The 21,203-nt window shown below is 32.5% G+C and overlaps 1 protein-coding gene across 1 annotated transcript in view; it reads right to left on the minus strand.

Annotated features, from left to right (window-relative positions):
- Positions 1 to 21,203, minus strand: part of LOC130895059 (anosmin-1) — a 45,329-nt gene that overhangs the window by 15,340 nt on the left and 8,786 nt on the right. Inside the window, exons 2-4 of the mRNA XM_057802171.1 lie at positions 14,946 to 15,117; positions 701 to 1,021; positions 16 to 215 (exon numbers count right to left, since the gene is read on the minus strand). Of these exons, the coding sequence (XP_057658154.1) occupies positions 16 to 215; positions 701 to 1,021; positions 14,946 to 15,117 (693 nt within the window). The remainder of the gene's footprint in view (positions 1 to 15; positions 216 to 700; positions 1,022 to 14,945; positions 15,118 to 21,203) is intronic.

Consider the following 21,203-nt stretch of genomic DNA (forward strand, 5'->3'; position numbering starts at 1 on the left):
TTGACAGTTTCTTACCTTGGGTAACACTTGTTGATGAACTAAAACCGAATCCAACGCTTTGGTTCCTTGTAGTCTTCTACTCCAGAATACTTTGTATCTTTCGATTGGTAAGTCTGATATTGGTGGGGACCATCTCATGATAGCTGTCAAACTTCCATTTGTTTGGACTAAAGGGCTCACTGTGACATTTTGTGGAGCCTTCGGAGGCTTGGGAGCTTTAATATGAAAAAGGAAATTAATTATTAATTCTATATTCGTTTTAACGACATTGACTTGAGAATTTTTCAATAGTTTATAAATATATTATTATTAACATATTTGAATCGTAAATAACGTCACTGTAAACATTTAAAATTACAATTCAGATAACAAGTTGAGGTTAGATAAATTAATTTTTTTCATATGTACTGCATACAATCTTAACGTGAAGTTTAGTACGGTCATTTCAAATTGATTCAGTATAACTAATTTATAGTCCAGAGAAAGTTATTTGCGTATTCTTAGGCCTTCTTACTCTAATATGTCTTAATGATCAACACCCTGAAAGTTTTATTTTTTTCCTCTCAATATTTATAATGTTCGTTCCGAATTAGTTAGTAGTTGAATATTAGAATTTATGCAAATCGATCAAATAGCACCATTATTGAAATAATTATTGGTCAAATGATGGTTTTAAGATATAAATGAATATGCATGTTACTTGTTGATACCCTGAAGGGTAAAGAACCATCTGAATATCCCCTAGTTCCATTTTCATTAACAGCCGCTACTCTGAACTGATACCATTTTCCAGGTTTCACAAAATGCCTCAACAACCGATTATTTTTGATCGATTTTGAACAGGGTGACCACTGGCTGAAATTATTCGAGTTGAAGAAATCTCCGGTATGGTGTCGTTCTTCAATGAGATAGAGTATATTTCCAAGTTCCATATTTGGTTCTAAGCTGGACCATTCGATATGTACTGTCCGTTTCCGGCGACCTTCGATTACTTTCGGTCCTTCGGGTTTACTAGGCAAACCTGAAAGTGATAAAAAATAATATTTTGAATTAGTTTGAAGGTATTCGAAAGCAATTTATTTATTGCACTTATGTTTTTTGGAGGATTTGGTAGCTCAGAATAGAATAATTTTGATGTATTGAGTAAATATTTATTTTGTTTAGAATACTTTCAACTTTTTTTTATTACGAGAAAAGGTTTTTGGCCATGGACTACAAGTTGCACAAAAGCAGACCTCAATTAAGGATTATTTTAAAACTATTTAATTATGTACATGTTAATTTAATACTTTACATACATTTATTCCCTCTACAAAACGTTTTAATTTATTCATTACCTACGACTTTTTCACTATAATCCAGAAATCTGAACATTCCCATAAATCCGACACCCTCCGGTTTTTAATAGTGCCGGATTTGTGAGATTATACTGTATATCTTTTGTGCGGTATATTCAGCTTTTTACAATATATTATGTACTGAGTGATAGTTTAACTTTTAATTCGCTGTAGAATCCTGAAAAATGCAAGAAATTGAGGAAATGAAAGATTAAATTTATTCGCCAAAAAATTTGTCTGAACATTTGGTTCCAAAAAAATTGATAAATAAAAAGTTACAGCGACTCAAAGAATGCTGTTTTTTGTTAACAACTTTTATTATATTAAATTTTACGAAAAAAAGCCAAGGTAGCAAATTTGTGAAGATTTAAAATTCTCACAAAAACCAACATAACAACATTTTTACGCGATGGATAGTTTCATAGTTATTTTGCAAGAGCTCTTTTTCAATATGGTGGACTTTAACCAATGATTGTAACCCCACTAACTCTATTTTAAGCTTACTTTAGATCAAAAATTTCTGTCTTTGATAAATGCAAGGTTAACGCTTATTTTTGTTACTTCATTGGACGAAGCTCACAAAATATTTTTCCGCCTGCCTCTATTCAAAGTATCCATTTCTTGGGTTAATTGTACTTCCTTTGTGTCATGTGCTGCGATATTTTCCTCACTATTTCATTTTTATATTATACATAGTTGATAGACAGCGTTTTTTCTACCATTTACTTACAAATTAATTCAAGCTTACGATGTAATATTCCATATAAATGATACAAAGTAATTTTCATCTGCAAGAATGTAGATTAATCCAATCATGGTGTTGGTTGGGTATTACGTAAGAAAACTGACAAATCTGCACATATGGTTCACCATTACCTATAAATTTCATATTTTATAACCATTTCCTGTTTCCAATTCCACTTAATTAACACGGAGTTCAACCTACTTGAAATAATGAAATATTTTCTATGGTAAATTCAGGGTCGCCTTAAGCAGTTTTACCTTTTGCAGAAAAATAACCGATAGAAATCAAAAGAATATAGTTCTTCATTTTATAATTGAAATTTATCAATATCTAAACCCATTATTTATGATTTATTGATAAAATATCATATCATGATAATGGAACAGAATAGAATCATTCTTCTTCTCTAATAATGTCTAAGAAATCAAACTAAAATATTACCATATAAAATGAAATATAGTGAATAGTGAATTTTTTAACATTATTAACCCTTAACTGGTATCTTCCGGTTATATCTAGCCCGGCGCGTCTAATTGTCAATACACAGTTCGTATGTTTACGTTTACCCGGAGGTGGTTTCGTGACATCTCAACGGGTTTGCTTATAGTCTAAGATCCCACCGCTTGATCTTGCAGCTATCTGTTTTTTCAGTCAATCTTCAGCATTTGAAAGAAAATTAGGTTGCCAGGTGTAAATAGGTATATTATTGTTAATTAACTGCAAAAACGCAGATACCTGCAAGATCAAGCGATGGGATCCTGAACTATTATCTTTCAACACACCACGTGTCACTTCAAAACAATAACTGTATCTGCCTTGTTGTACTTCATCGGGTCAACGCGGACCCGATGAAACCAGTTAAGTAAGATTTTAGTTCAAAATAGAGTTCTGCGAGATTTTAGTGCAAAATGGATTACGTTGTTATTAATGAGAAGTATAAAACTTGTTTCTGAATGATGATGATGATGGTGATATTAGTAATGCGTTTACAGTCAATACTAAACTTGACTCGAATGCTGAATATGGCATTGATAATGAGGATTATGAGAATGAAGATATTGTAATCGGTGTGTTATGAAGTGAGCAGAGGGATTGCTAAGTCTAGTTCAACGAAAATGATTATTCTGTACTTTCTAGTCCAAAAGGGCGCAGTAAAAAGTGTAGTGGATAAGAAACCAATATGCTATTTTTAAAACTGAAAGAGATGAGGGAAATATTTCCCCGGAGCGTTCATAAATTAGAAGCTAAGGTGGCAGTTGATTTGTAAAAATTCCTGTTACCTATGAAGGATGCCTTAAATTGGTCGCTGCTAATTTCTGCGACAAAACTTAACGCTTTGTTAACTTGCTTCAAGTTAAGCTATTTATTTACAAGTTTCAAAAAAAAATAGTTTGATTTTCCTAACATTTCTTTACACGTATATTTTCAAGAATTTTTATATTCTTACATATTTGTTATTTAAAAGTTTTACTCAAAAGATAATGTATTTCACACCAACCCTATTATATTTGAAAAATTTTTTAAAGATGTATACATATATTCATACTTCAATATATTTATATTAAGATAAACATTTTTTAGAATGTCCAAGGTTTTTATTTTCCGAATTCGAGCAATTCTAGTTCTTACCAGACTGCTTGAATTGCATTCAAGATTCAAAAATTAGAATAAAAATTTAGTTATTGATGTTAATTGATTTTTTATTTCTAATAATTTCAAACGGGATTGGGAGAATTTAAGAGTACTGTGAAGTACAAGGATACCGTAAAGTGCAATTTTTCGAACTCAAATTAGTGCTATAAAGTCGACTTTAAATCATTAAGTCTACCGTATTTCGAAAAGTAAACAGAATGCTCAACAGGACGTTTCGTCATTTTCCAATGTGTCTGTGGACAAGATGTCCCGCTACTTCGCTGAATAGAAAAAATATTTGGTACGCATGGAAACAACAATAGTTGCCTGTTGGTTACTAAAAAATAGAAAATCTTCTGTAATATCAATTCCCTCCAACATATTCATAATTTTTAAGCACTTTTTGATAAAAATGGTTGAAGTTTACGTCTTTTGTGCAAATTATTTTGAACATATCACATGATAATTTAGATTTTCAGCTGTTAAAACCTTGGTCTTACAAGTGCTTACGGCATCACCATAACTATAAATTCAATTTACTCAACAGGAGAAGGATAAATTGACCCCTTCAACGCCTCCCAAAGAAAGTAATGACTTCTGATGAAGTCTGGTAAGTATAGAGGCCAATTTTTTTAGATATTGGCAGTTTTAAAAATTGAATGTAATGGCAAGATGTCGAATAAATTGGAGAGAAAATTTTTAGGAAACTCACAATGATAGATCGATCAAACATTAAAGTCTTAAGCTCACTTTGGAAATGTCTAGGAGGGTTTTCATCTGAATTCTCAAGATAGTTATGCATATTTTTAATGTTCTCACGAGTGAAGTAAACCTCATTAGGAAAAAATGTTTATGTTTGAAGTGAAAGTTCACTCGCTGAACCAAGTCTTGAGATAACAACTCTTGCACTTTTTGGGCATGATATGGAGTAAATTACGTGTAATAGTTCTTTGTACAGATGATATTGATATGCCATTCTGTCTAGATAAAGATAAAGTTTTCTTCTTCTTCCCTCATTAGAAATTTTTTTTTGTGACGAACCACGCGATTAGGCAACCTCCCTCGATATTCTTCCACGCTTCTACAGTTTCCTTTACAAGAATCTAAGTCCGATAACTCCACCAGTTAGCTAAATGAGAATTTTCTATTCATTTAAAAAAATTATAACTTCCTCACAAGCAGAACTGAATTGCAATCTGTCAATTTTAATACATAAAATCGTAACTAACTCATTATTTTTTGTAACCTTTGGAATAAAATATTTGAAAATATTTTTTTTTGTTCTTGAGATTGGAAAAGTTTTATGCGAAATCACAAGAGTAACAAAAGTTTTAGAATTGAATTATTGAAGGTATAAGAATATTTACCTTCAATACTCTCATATATTGTACTGACGGACCCTCGTTTACGATTGTCGACATCGAGTCTCCCATGGACCCCTGGTGGTCCACCTGGATAACTTTGAGAATCACGGTAATAGATCAATAGGGGAAAATGTTAGCGATTCACGGCCTTTATGCCCTGACTCATTTAATCTTCTCTAAGCTCTTGTTGTACACTCCATTCAATGAACCTTTGTAAAAAGGATATTTTTATAACAGAAAATAGATTATGAGTATTAATTAAAGAAAAGTGTATTCTCATATTCCATCTTGTGTTAATAATAGTCTACAATGATCTTTGTACGTGTTCAAATCTTAAATCATTCCACACATTGTTTGTTTATTAGAAAATTAAAGACTGTATTTGTAAAACTATATGTGATAATAATTTGTACCTAAAATTAGTTTATTAATCTTCCATTTCAATTTTGTTTGGGTTATTCAAGCTTTGGTAATTTAACAAAACAAAAAATATTAATGGAAGTTTATAACTTAAAGATATAAACTTGGTATCAAAATATCCAAAAAAACAAAAGAAATATTATATATCAAGTGTCTTGTACCAACGTGACGCTGTGACATAGGACAGACATCTCAGTATTTAGAAAATAGACTAACAGGTCATCAATAAACAAAATCATTAATAATTATTTAGTTCTTGTTAGGTATCTAATATAGTTACAAAAAACTTATTGTTCTATTGGTTCTTTCTCTGTTCTGCAGTTAGTTATAAATTATTCCATAATCATTCTTTTCATTTTTATTATTTTTAATATTAAAAAATAAAAAATATTTTGTAGAGTTTATATATTTTTAAACACATGTCTGATATTGTTCAATTGAGTATCTTGTTTATAAAATACGTTTCTTTAAAGAATTTTTACGTGGTCGTAGGAAAAATAGTGTACACAACACGTTGGAAAGTGTATTTCGCACTAGTTACGTTCGGCTCGTGCGAAATAGTAACTTGTACGAAATGTATCACTTTCCAAACTAGTTATGTAATATATTATTTTTTCATACTGTACTGTAAAATGGACTTTACAGTACTATTTTGAGTCCGGAAAATGGCACTTTATGGTATCCTTATATTTCAAATCTTTGTTTACAATCTTGCCTTAGTGAAGTAGTTATTTTTCAGTAAAATTGTCAATTATGAATTTCAAATTTTAATATAATTTTGTTCTAAAACCGAAAACAGTATGAACAAAAAAACATATTATAATATACGTCCGTGAAGATTAAATATTCTTGTACCGTACTAAAACACTTCCCGTACTTAAAACGTAATTTAGTTCATAACTCATTATTACTTACGTGCTGTAACAAGTGATAACAAACAAGGAAAATAATAGGTAAATAAGAAAATTAGATATCCAATTTATCGATGTTTATATTAACATATTTATTGTTTTGCCAGATACTTAAGTATTTGAACTCAATAATGAATTTGGAAATTCATGAAAAGATACCAAAATCATTAGGTAATTGACATTCACGTTATTAACTTCAAATTGAGATTACTTTGCCTTAAATGACAGAAAATTCGGTTTCAAGTTTCGTGCCATTTCACGCAATCATGAATTGTGTTTCGAGAAATTTTTTGGATGAAATGTTTTCTATTTTAGTGTTCGTGATTTTCTCATTTATATGCTATTTTCTATTGTCTAATATAACCCTATACACATATTCACGTTTTTTAAAATGTTCCTTTCGGCCATGGAAACTGCAGATTATTCTATGTTACAGACCCCGCATGTATATGGCCTAGGTCGTATACATAAGGTCTAAATTGGGCAAACCGTATGTGAAAAATATGGTATTTCATAGACCGTGAGATTCAGGCCGTATACTCGATGGCAGTGCTTCCAATTTATCGCTTTTTTGCTGTTGTTTACAAAGTATTTTATCTGAAACCAAAGGCAAACCAAAAATAGGATTAAAAGCTTCATATATTCCAATAGAAGCTATAGATAGTGTAACAACTGAAGAAGACTTGGAAAATGTGATTAATTCCATTCATGTTGACATTGCTGGTAATGCAGAAATCGAGCAATCGCATCAATCGGAGATAGAAATTGTTACAGAAACAGAAGAGGTCATAGAAGAGCAGCTGGAAGGAGTATTAGCGGAAAATCATGATAATGGTCAATAAATTTAATGTCCGATATGAAGTACTTGTTTCAGTCCCGTGAATGAAGAATGTTTCGATGTTGGAAACCCATGTTCGGAAAATATTTGCAGTTTTTGCACGAGAAGTAGAAACATAGTAACGGCAAAAAAGCTTCTCATGATGGATTACAGCTACAGGTAAAACGAATGAAAGTAATATCACAACCGAAAATCGAATCAACTGTAAGAATTCCCGTTCCAGACGTCGATCGAGGCGGAGGAGATGCTAGGTCAGTTTTAAGTGTAGTACTGGAAGCCACAGAAGATGGCTTTTACCGCTTGGGAACAAAACAAGGAGTGATTTCAAAATACTATAGCCGTTCAGAATTTAGTACGTGCCCTGCTAACATTTTAAAAATTGAAGAAGTTTCCAAAGACAGGGAAATCCCTCTTAGATCGGTGGCTACTGCTCAATCGACAGGACATGGGCAAGGTTTTAAAAAAATGTAATTGTAAGGGTAAATGTCAATCAAAAAAACGTGCTTGTCGAAAAGGTAATGTAATATGTAATTCTAAATGCCTTAATAGCTTAAGTTGTACGAACAAATAAAAAAAATGAAATGTCCTGATTTGTATTCTTTGCGTACGGATTTTTATGTATAACTCATTTCTATAATAATTAAATAAAAAAATTGTGTTTAAATATCTTATAACTATACATATGGCGTAGGTGCAGCTGGGCCGTATATAAATAGACTAGACCTTTTACAAACGGACGAGACAGCTCATTAAAGGACAAGCTTTTCATACATATAGACTAATATCCTCAGTCCTTTGCTATACGGACTAGTCCTTTCATATATGGTCTATTTTTCATAAACAGTCTGTAACATATACACTCATTAGTTTGAGTTACATCCAATATATGTCATTTTTTGAAAAGATATTACATTACAAAATAGGTCGAAAGTATCGAAAGACAATTTATATTTAAGATGCATGTTTGAAATTACGTAATCCAAGGCTAGTCCGCTTCTGTAATATGAACATTAAAATGTTAATAAATAATTTTTGTTGATTGTTGGTGGTCCTATTAAGATTCAGCAGAGAAGCGCGTCTGAAAAACTGGGCCATACTCAATCGATCTAAACCTGTTTCATTAGCTTGTTAAGAATCAATCAGATATAGGGATCCAGGGCATTGCAATTTTTTTGGTCATTACGTCTACATTAATCACTATTATTATTACAGGGTGTAAAATCAAACTTCATAAATGCGGATATTAAAACCAGATTTTTGAAATCTTGTTATTCGTAAAATTAGACATTGTTAATTAAGATGTGGAAAGCATCGATTGTAACCTTAGTTGAGGAAAATGTAGTGCGTAAAAGAAACTTTCCGGTGATTGGAACCAGTAAACCAGTTTGATGGGAAAAAAGAATCATTAAAAAAGTAGTAGTAAGCTTAAGGAGCTTGGCAACATAACAAATATATCTTCTTCAAGTACTCGAAGATAGTTAAAGAGCAGCAACTACACTACTGGTCAAAATTTTTTGCCTGCTTAATACTTGACTTGAAACAATACGATCGATTTTGATGATTGTATTTTGAAGAACTTCAATGTCCGATTTGTCTCATAACAATTCAATCGGGTGGAACTCGGGGACTGTGACGGCCAAATCATTATTTTCAGTACATTCAGTACAACTGTTTCAAATACTCTTTGCTCAGCTTCGAAGAATGCTTGGGATTTTTGTTATGCAGGAAGATAAATTTGTTGCTTAGTTCGAACGCAATACATTTTTTCTAATACTTCTTCGTAGCATTCTTTCTTCAAAATTCCTCCAGTTTCATTACTTCTACAAAATTCCCAAAACCATCACCAAGCCTCCGCCGTGTTTTCCTCGAACTTCGACTCTCTCTCACTTTTCATGCGTTCAATTTTGATTTTCTCCAGCCCACTTCAACCTCTTAATTTTATTCTGACACCCCCCCAAAAAAGGCAGCTTCTACTCAATCTCTTTTTCACTGTAGATGTACTCAAAGGCAGATCCGTAGATTCATTGATCTGAGCTGCTACTTCTGGGCACATGGGTCGTCGATCAGGTTTATTGATCAATACAATACTATCTATCGCCTAAGCTCCTGGAGGATGCATATTTTTGCACGTTGTAGTCCATGGTAAGCCCAGGTATTTTTAATGCAATAATTTACCTATTTTGAATCTTCAAGTCTGAATTGGTATGAACAAGAACAACTCGTATACGAACTTCACACACAAAGATACTTTGATCCAAAAAGTATAAATCGTAGAACGTTCTAGCGTCTCACATGCTAACTGGGATCGATCTACAATCATAAACACCAAAGAAATAATTCATGCTTTAACTTGTCGCACTCACCGAAAAAATAAAGTAAACAAATAACGGAAGCTATTATTTCTGGTTTTTAAGAAACCGTTACGATCTTAGCTAGCTTGACAATATGAAAAAGAAATTTGTTAGAGTTTATTAATTTTGATATTAAATTGATGGATTATGGGGTGGGCAAAAATTGTTGACGCCACAAGGTGTGTTTAACTCCCGTAATGCACGCCACTGGTGTAATAAAAATCCACAAGTCAAAAGGTATCACATTACCAACACTTATTTAAAGTTAATGTTGATTTTTTAAACAATCACTTATTCGAGATACTAGAATATTCAAGTCCAATCGAGTGAAGATTTTTTGATGCATGATGGAGTTCCATCTAGGGTTGCAAGGCCCAAAAGTTACAAAGCCAAAACACAGATTATGATTCAGCAGGAAATCTTGCCCTAAAGCCTGACACATTATCAGGAATGGATGAAAACAATCGGTTCTTTTATTAGTGTAATTATTACTTATGTTTTTATGAATAAAAGAGTTATTTCAACCATCGAACGAATAGGAAAGGTGTGTCACTTTATAGAGTGTACTCGTAGTAACAATGATTTTCATTGTAAACTAAAACTTGATAAACTGTAAATGACTACTTAGTACTAGGTAAAGGTAACAAACCTAATGTATACCTATCAAATTTAAAAAATATCGCAATCACAATCACTGAGATCTTCATTGATATATTTACATAAATCACTTAATTCTCAACAATATTTTTCATTTTAACTGATGTTGACCAGTGTTTGATATTGCGTGGAATATAAAACTCCTGGCAGTTTTAATTCAAATTACAAAATAAAAACATCATTTTCGTAACTGTTTCCGTCTGTAATTTATTCCGATCTTTTGTGGATTGTGCATTTTTCAATGAGGACACCTTCTTCACACTGGCGTTGTAGCCAGGTATCGCAAAGTTCTGCAAGTTTTAACAACTCGATATAGGATTCATTCTTCATTGTGAAGAGATTTGAACCATGCTGTCTTTTTTTTGGTATGCCAGAAGCTTTTTGAATTTAGGTTCATCTTAATTGTTGTGTACAAATTTTCTGTTCTGAGACTGGTCAAGGAGTTTGCTGTCATCAAGCTGCACGTTTTTTGCGACAAAATATCGATTGATTGCACAATCTGTTCCCATATGGGAAACTTCAGGCAACATCATCCACTGAAAATGATTTAATTCACCGGTGAAATCTTTGTCCTCGCGTTTAAATATTCCTTATGAATAGTATAGATTATATTAACGTTTTGACTAGACTCGACTCATCTTTTTTAATCTCTGATAGTCTTCGCAGAGCTCCGAGGATTTCAATAGAGCAAAATTTTTGGTCTAGTAAATAGCATTCAGAAAATTCGTTTCCAAAAAAATCTTTGAGTAGGTAAGGCAATAATAAAAAGTACGCTTTCAATGATTCAAACGTTTGTAAAATTCTCTCTACAACGGAATGCCTAGTCTTTATGTAATAAAGCATCTCCGTGAGATACACTTCCAAGTGAGAACACACAGTTTTTAAGGTTTCTTTGCGCACAGTGAAGCTACCAAAATGGTTGTGCATTTGCATCACTATCTACGCATAGTGGCAAAGAATATTTTGAGCACTTTTTCTAATTTGTTTCATTTTATCTTCTTAGTTTCTATCTCAATTTCATTTTTATGATTTCTTTATCAATAACTTTATCACTATAGTTCTTCCAATATCAATTGCAGAAGACAGTTATGCGAGGAATAATAAATATTTCACAACAAATTGAGAAATGAAAAATAATGTTCACTACCCATATGAAATTCGGTAACAAACTGTCAGTCCAACTGGAATCATCATCTCCACTGACATAAATGCGTATGAACACAATTTCTTCGAAATATTCCTGCTGGGTAGCCTGTGATAAGCAGTGGCGTCGCTAGGTGAGATTCATTTATTGATAAATTTCTGAGTAAATGGGTTTTACAACTCGCGAAGAAAGTTCTAGGAGCAGACCGCCAAGAGCTTTGGAAAAACTGTGTTGAACATGTTATCAAAGAAGAAGATAATTATGTGATATCGCCCCCTTTCAACTCAACATAATTCAATCAAATGATGACTCTAGTTCAGACGAGTGTGACCACCATTATTATTTATAAAGATACTATGGAATTGGAATGTTTTTTTTTTTCGTTTGTTTTATTTGAAAAGAATTTATTTACCTGTAAGGTTTTTGCTTTGAAATTTCATTTTCCAGACGAATGGGATACCCTGTTTAAGCCCAACTGCCTTACAGCTAGGTACATTTTACTCGTCTATTTACCTTTTATAATTTAATATTCAGTTGTAGCAACTTAACAAGGTATAATAATAATTTTTCCTATCTCAAGTAGGACTATAATTAAGCGCGTCTGTTTTAATTTATGAAATAAGGTATTTACACCTATGGTAGATCAAACAAAATTGTCTTATTTGAAAAGAATTTATTCACCTGTAAGGTTAGTGCTCGTTCATTTCAATGGAACTAACAAATAAAGTATTAAAACGTTAATAGATATCATTCAAATGAAGAAGTAGTAGTGGAATTAGATAAGTCTTGCTAATGAATATATTTTACGAGCTTCTGGAACTTCAGCCCGAAAACTCTCCCTATAGATCCGCCACTCAAGGATTGCGTTACTTTTTAATAGACAATCATATCATAAACACTCGGTATAATTCCAATATGGAAAGTCAATTATAACATTATTCTGTTACTTTAACTATTATTCCAACAATAGGACGCCGTTGAGGTGGCAACATCGTTTAATATTTTTTACCATAATTTTGCTACTGCCACAATAGTAGTGGACACTGGGTTTTGTAGGTTTGGATATCACCAACGGTTTCGGAAATTTGAATAATAATAAAAAAGCAGAGAAATTTCCTAAAATGATCAAATATTACTAATCATTTGTTTGTAAGACTATAAAGTTTGAATCACCAAAAAACTGAATGGAACTGAATTATGCGAGTTTATTATTATTTGTGTGTTTGCTGAATATTACCTGGTTGGGGGTTAGAAAAGTCTAAATTATATTTCTAGTACCTCTGTAATTCTTTTTGGAATCGTCAACATATCCATCAGCTCATAGGACGATTTGTATTTATTTTATTGGTACTGATATCCATTGAATGCCGATGGCGGGTTCTCAAAGGTCCACAGTACAATATTTTTAGAACAAAATACAACTGGCAACTGCGCTTCCAGCTAACCTAACCTAACCTAAAGTAAACGTTGACACACCGGAACCATGAGGAGGTATTTGAAAATCCGGATACAGATAGCTCGGAATCAGAAATTTACTATGAATAGGATAAGGATATGAGGACGATATTAATGAATTTCCTTCGGAAGAAGAGGACAATATAAACATATAATGTAAAGAAGATTCAGAACAAGAGCCCACCGTCGTGTCCACCCACACCTCAAACCGTCTTTCCAGATTTGAAATTGGTTGCATATACTACAAAATCTGGTCTAAAATGGCAAAATGTATATATTATCAACACTCTTTATAATTGTAGTATCAATATTCATATCACAAAATTAACAACCCGTCGTCGTACTTTTTTGGTATAAAATGCTTTGTTCATAATATAGGGAGGAGAAAAAATGTCAACACAATACCCCGTATAAGTCGATTCTAAATATAATTATTATGCGTACATGTCGGTGGATTATAATCCTCAAAGGACATGAAGATTAAATCAAATTAGGTCTTTTACATTATCAATGTTGATGGTCGATTTTACTGCAGTATTGTGTTTATCGAGTATAATCATATTATTAGTATAGTTTTATTAATTTTATATTTTTATTAATTGCTTGATGATTATCGAAAGACTATATTTCGAAGCATCTTACCTGTTCGGGAGGCTTCATTATAGCAAATAAAATATTATTGGCCTCATTATAATATTGATCACTTTAGTCAAATCTACCGATAATTGAACGAGTTTTTTTATGCTATATAATTAATTGTCTGCTTGTACAGTCGATCAGTCGAATTAAAATACTCAGTTATCTCGAAATTTAAATTTATGCTCGAAAATGAAGCCTATTACTTTTCAAAATGAAACCTCATCTCATTATATATCATATACGGGGCGAATGTTTGGTGAAACAACGGTCGATAGCTTATGTATTATGTAAATTCTTCAAAATTTGTAGGCAACTACATGCTACTTATCTGGAGGATATGTTGTCCTAGCGGTATGCATTTTATTCATATACATAGTGAGTTTTATGTCTGGAACGCCACAATTAACAAATTTTTGTCTACAAGGGTCTTGTGATATGGCCGGTATTATGGTAGTTTTTACGTTGTTGTCAAATCTGTTTGTTATTTCAAATGGATCACCTTGTATATTTTTCGCTTTTCGAAATCCTCAAGATATGGTCAACAAGTCAACAAGAAACGTGTAATATCTTTAATAATTTATATCCTAATCGAAATCCCATAACAGGATCTACTGTCAGTAAATTAGTAAGAAAGTTTAAGTAAAATATTTATCCAAATCAAAAGGTGCAAGAAAACTGCATTTTTAGAAATTTTCATACAATAACAATATCCGGAATGATAATATTTGAGTACAACAAGATGGAGTCTCACCTCACTATGCGTGTGTGGTGAGGCAATACCTAAATAATGTGTTTCCAAGAAGATGGATTGGAAGGCCCGACATGAATCCTTTAGACTAGTTCCTGTGGGGTCCCTTAAAAACATCGTTTAGAAAACAAAACCTGCCAATATTCAGGAATTAAAAAAAACGATTACCACAGAGATAAGAAGTAATGGATGTCAGGGATGTTGCAAAATGTAATGCAAACTGCGCGAGATTTGCTTATTTTCAGCCAAAATAAAGCTGTTCAACATCTCACCAGATTCACCATATCACCCGAAGTTACTCTATATTCCAACGTAAACAGTAGTAGTAGCAGAGAAAAATGAGACGAGTAATTGACTAGCTTGACAGCAAAAACTGAAAACATATTATTACTATATGTTGGACCTTTGGACTAAGATGATGGATGGACTTCACCAAAGACGTCTTCTCGTAGTTATGTGTTCATACTTGTAAAAGTCTTACATTCAGATTAATCTATATAAACACTGACTGGCTAGCAAATAATGATGATCCAGCTTCTCACGCATAACTAGAAACGATCATTTTCTGTAAAATGTGGTTCATACTATTTTATGAGTAAATTTCTAGACCGTAATTTATTTCGCTACTTGCTATGCCACTTCCCAATTCAGCTGCTCCAAGTAACTTTCATTAAATATATAAACACTTGAAATTAAATACTTACCTTCAACAACATCCAAATTGGTCGGTGTTTGGCAGCAGAAATGACAGCATTTCGTAATTCCGCCACATTGTGAATCCTTTTGGCAAATTTGAGGGAACGGTGTAAAGTGAGCATCTTTATCTGGACAATTCCCCGGTTTGGGCAATCCTCTGTTGAGACAGTTCTTCACACACTGAAAATAAATAATACATTACATAACGATAAAAAAACGACAAATTTCACAGTAGTCTGAATGTTGAGAAAAAGTCGCTAGCCGAATAAAACAACATACTAATTTAAAAAACATACTGTATATAAATTTGCAAAACGCCAATGAGATAGATAAGTACTTTCTGAGCGTATTCAACAAATCCCAAGTACATAGTCCGTTGTCAGATGTTTTATTTTGTTATGGAGTCTTCTGAAACCATCTACGATTAAATCAAGAACATCTGAAATTCATGTTTAGAAACTGGCTACTTTCCTAACTACTGGAAGAGGTCGTTAGTCTGTCCAATACCTAGGGTGGATAATCAGACTGAGATGCAAGGTTTACATCCTATAAGCTCAACGCTAGTAGTTTCAGAAGTCACCGAGCTAGCAGTATACACCAAGATGAATTATTTTTTATGAGGAAATAATCCGCTTTCTATGGACTGGTCGAGAGTCATTATGGGACGTAGTACAGCATAGATATCATACAACATAATAACGCTGTATAAGAAGATGGCTGTTATATCCGTCCACTTGGATCACTTCAAGGCATTTGATGTGATGGATCATGATCTGCTTTGTATAAGGCTGTAATATCTAGTATTTAATAGAATATCTTTTATCTCATCTGATACTGGCGAAATAGTAGCTGGGTGATTCCGTTCTAACTGTGATATTCAATGTCCTGTATTGTTTTTTTGTACTAGTCATTAATTAATAATCAATTAATAAAAATTTTGTGTTAATTGAATAATTCTTAAGATATTTAAACATTATTTTTATACAATATAACTTGCCACTTAAAGAAAACTTATACTACATCACTTGAATGTCAGTACCGTGTCATGTCCATTCCTAGAATTTACCGATAAATTATTAATTTTTTTTGTCGTAACAAATGATTTAAACTAATTACCTTATAAATTCTAATGTTTATGATCAAACTGAGGAAAATTGATGCACTTGTTGTTTAATATCTTAAGTTACCATGTCAGTACCGTGTCATGTCCATTCCTAGAATTTACCGATAAATTATTAATTTTTTTTGTCGTAACAAATGATTTAAACTAATTACCTTATAAATTCTAATGTTTATGATCAAACTGAGGAAAATTGATGCACTTGTTGTTTAATATCTTAAGTTACCATGTCAGTACCGTGGATAAATGAGTCAGTACCGTGGAACTCAAAATCCGACATTTGTGTCTTGCTCGTGATACTTTGAAGTTGTAGTAAATTCCTCTTAGAGTTTTATTTTTACAGTAAAATAGATGAATAATATGCATAAAAAAGTTAGAAAAGTTAAATTTTAAAATCTTGAAATTTTGAATACAAAAAATCACAGTTAGAACGGAATCACCCAGCTACACATCTGCATAGAGATCTATTGAGTTTTTTTCAATATTCCACAGAGCATAATCTAAATTTGATTACAAATAAAGTGGAATTGGAACAATTTGTTATTACTCAGGACTAATTATAGATGTGGACTTGAGGTTTAAACAATAATCAAAGGAAAGTTGTGCAAAGATGAAACCTTTGTATATAAACGAGTATATTCTCAATTTTAAGATGAGAAAAATACTTTATGAATCTCTAGTACTACCTAGTGTTGTTTAATACATTTGTCTTGAAAATAAGAAAGTATGGCCGGCAAAACATTACGCTTTAAGTTGGTGTAAAATATTGAATGTTGCATGCGTCTTTTAAGAAATTGTTGAATACACACCTGTTCATTTGAAGAATAAATTTGTATTTTGTAAAATAATACGTAAAGTACATGTTAGGAATGAGAATTTGTTAACTATTCCTGAGCATAAATCTCCGCTTTTCCAAAGAAGTTTCACGTATGCAACTGCTAGTTTATAATGCTCTCAAAAGGACTCTAAATGTCTAATGACAGTTCTTTTAAATCTAAGAATACAGCAATTTTATTTAGTGAGCAGATCTGTAACTAACTTTATCTTTTTCTTTTTGGTTTTTATACTCCATTTCATGAATCTCTAGTTGACATTCTAGTGCTTTTGATTTTTTAACCAAAGGAAGAAATGATATTCATGTTCAAACTCGCCACTCCTGTTTTTTGTTGTGTAAATGTTGTCTACTTTGATAATAGTATCTACTGCACATATAAGGTGTTTCAAAAAAAGGTGATCCAGTCACTAGGATATATAGGAAACTGATAAATAATTGGGATTCGCTCAGCAACAAATTTTTTACGATTTTGCTACAACTACTTGCAACATTGTATTGAAATCTAATACGAATATGTTTTGAAAGCTGATACGTCCAATGAATTTGTTTGGGCAGCAACTTTTGGTAACAAATTAATAGTTTACCACATTCTACCTTGAAATTTAAATGGTGATACGCATCAGGATTCTTGAGCAAAACTTATTCGATCCGATATTAGAAGATTTAACATTAAAGGAACGAGGGAAGATCTCTATATTTATGCACGATGGAGCTTCACCGGTCTTTCATAGGTGTCGTAATTGGTTGAGTAACCATTTCCCGAATCGATGGATTGATAGAGATGCAGAAGCTCCGATTCATTGGCCTCCTCTTAATCCCTTGTATTACAAAGTTTGGTTATATCTTAAAGAAAAAAAATCCGCTCAAGAATTGAAAGACAAAATTCGACGTTACTTTAATAACCTCATAGCTGACTCCCAATTGTTTAGACGATTAGTGCATTCTTTATAATAAAGGAGAGGCTTGTGAATTTGTGAAAATGGAGGACATTTTGAATACCTACTCTAATTGAATTCTATACTGTGTTATTGGTGTTTTCTCAAATTTTCATTTTGTGATTTTTTATTTAATTACTACATTTAATATGGAGAAAAGTATTTCAGCCCTTATTCATTTGTTCGTGCTTCAGAGAAAAATTTATTTTAGGTAATTGTTTAGCTATATAGCTGGAATTTTCGATATATGGTGTGTTCATAAAATAACGTAAATGATATTTCGATTAAGATAAATGTAGTTGGTGACTATTTTAGTTTGGTTCAAGCATAATAGTGCATCACCACATATTAGTATTGATGTTTTTTTTAAAGTTTTCCAAGAATAATGGATTGAAAGGAAAACGCTTGTCTTTCCTTTGAGGAACTAAAGGAAACCTGCTTTTTGAGTGCGATACAATCCATAAACAAAGACTACAGTAGCTACAATTGTGCTTTTTAAAGCCAGAAGAGTTGAGTTGCATAACCTGTAGACAAGTAGCTAACTTTGCAAAGTCGTTGCTGCCTGACTGGTGAATATTCCGGGGTGCACGATGGGTCAGTTAGCGAGGTAGATTTACAACCTTACACCCAACCAATTCTCTCTGAGTATATGAAAACATTGAGATGAACTGAGGAATAGAATACTGTCCACAGCTTTTCCAACAAAAAATCAGTGAGTGTAGGAATCCAAATAGACTTCAATTCTCTGAAGTACCAAGAATTTTCTTTATGAACACACTCTATGTCCAAAACGTATTTTTGCCCATTGGAGTTTTATAATGGTACAAATCGTGTGAAATACATCTTATATATAAGCGATCGTAATTCGGGATCTTCGAATAGGCTTATGCGACAGCAAGAAAAATTTTTGTGCTAATGAGGCGATTTATTTATCACTACGTCTTTGTATTAATCAATATATTGTTCCCGAATCTACCGTGAAAGTTTTTTCACTCGGGAATTCATATTCAAAATGAGTACAATATTAACAGTCATCTATTGATATGCATCGAAATAATTGGAAAATTTTAGTTACATAACAATGATCTATGGCATATGCGAGTTGTGTTCAATAGATTCAAACATAACGTAATTTGTAGATAAATTATGAGACATAGATGAAACGTGAATGAGTAATTATTGTTTTCAAATATAAGTACAACTGTTTATCCATGAATCAACTGAATTTTTAAAATAGCTAGAAGTAATAAACACAGATAAAACTAGTAAAATGAATATTGATAAGGGATGAACTCATCTACATTTATTTCAGATATATTTCTCATTAGGCTTCCTTCTAAAAATGATGTTTACTTATTTTGAGAAGATGAATTAACCTTTTGCTCTTTTACTTTTTTTTGTTTACAGTGTCTATCTATGAGACGATACAAGTTGGAACTGTTGGAATTTGATGTTGAAGTGCACGTGGAATAATGATTTGGAAAGTTATTATTTATGATAACGGATCAACTCAACGGAGATTTTTGAGAAGCTGTTGAATATGTGCAGGACATGATGGAGAGCGGACTCTTAATTTTGCACTATCCTTAATAAACTCTAACGTAGTTAATACACGGAGTTGAAAGTAACTTATAATGAGGTGACACCTTTTTTTTTGGTAAGGCAAGTAAATAATTCTGCTGCTAAGAGTTATCGCAAGACGCTTCAAGCTTATCAGGACATCATCCAGAGACAACTAGGGAACGTTGCTTGGAATATAAAGACCCAGCAGATCTGCCAAGAGTTTAACCTAAAGAAGATAAGTAAAGCAATTCAGGAAACCGGTAAAAGATATCAAAAGTTGAAAGCCTACTCCGACATCCACCAAAAAAGATCACGCCAAGTATCCACGAATAAAACAACAACTTCACATCAGTACTGAGAGAAGAAAGAACCGAACCAAGAAAGAAGGACCAGTCTCTTACGGTCCTATTGGAGAAGGTTGTTAAGATCTCAAGTAAAGATAGCTTGGGCAGCTAGATCCACTCTTCGAATTCTATAATTGATGAGTCAGTTAAGAATTCCCTCCTTTTAGAGGCCACCTAAAACAGATAAACAACGAGAATGGTATATCAGAAGAAAAGAGATATAAAGAAGATGGTCGTTCACTTCCACTGATTATATCGAGTAGTATGGGAAGTGAGCAGCGAAGAGATAAGGGTGGTAGAAAGCTCGTTTTTGAATGTATCGTTCTTTAATCGTATTTTAGAAGAGGAAGGTTTGGACATTAAGCGGTCTTGTATGTCACAGTGAATAACGTGTGCTGTCCAACGAAACTTACAGTTCATATCGGTAGTCCCACAACGTGAGTGCTAATAATTCTTACTTTCAGTATCCAGATTTCGCATTCAAATAAAACAGATATTTGATCTTTTAACATTTTAAATGCAAAACCAAACTTTAGTTAATGAATATAAAATCTATAACCCATATTCTACTTTGAATCATCAGCAGCTCGCGCTCTAATTACATAGTTTCCATAGTTCCATTATTAGCATTCTCACTATTTATTGGGATACTGTTTACCAAGACTATACACCATTGTTTTGGACCATAAAATTTTGAGCAGCTGAATCCAAACGCGGTTGCATGGTGCATCAAAATGAACAAGAATTTATCGCACATTTGAACGTCTATTTTGATGAGAAAGATAGCAACTATTATTTGGACAACCCTCGTAGTTGTAGATGAAAAGTGTAATATGTCAACATGGCTACTTTTGAAGTGAATTTGTTCTAGGACATGGTCTTAATGTAAATTCGACAAAAATCAACATATATGATGATAAAAAGTTATGTAACAAAAGGAAACATTAACAAAGGAAGTATTGGAGATTAGGGCGCAGTCTTCGCTAAATCTATTGCTAATTTCTTTGATTCTCTCTGTAATTGAACGCGGTACTTACACGATAATAAATAATATAGCGATAAGTACCACTGGTTTTTTAACAAGACGATACAATCTCGGCCATCTGTCTCAAATTACTAACACAGACATTTTATAAACTTTCCTATGGTCAATATGAGTTCGTTGTTTATTTACCAACTGGTCAAGATATAAATGGAAAGACAGGATCCAAGTTCCGCAATGTATATCCTTCTTAAGTAATTTTATGCCGTCACTGCTCGATAAATCTTTATAAATTATTTTATTTGTCTAATCCTTATTCCCAGCCGTCGGCTCACTATTCGTTTTTTTTACTGCAAATTGACCGAACACACCCGGTATATATAACGGGATCATGTTTCATACCAACAAAATTTACGGGGTTTTCAAGAGATTGTATATTTTGGATCGGAATATTGGTCACGGATTCAAGAGAAAATTTAAACAACAA

Source organism: Diorhabda carinulata, chromosome 6 (assembly GCF_026250575.1).
Source record: "Diorhabda carinulata isolate Delta chromosome 6, icDioCari1.1, whole genome shotgun sequence".
In the NCBI taxonomy this organism is placed as follows: domain Eukaryota; kingdom Metazoa; phylum Arthropoda; class Insecta; order Coleoptera; family Chrysomelidae; genus Diorhabda; species Diorhabda carinulata.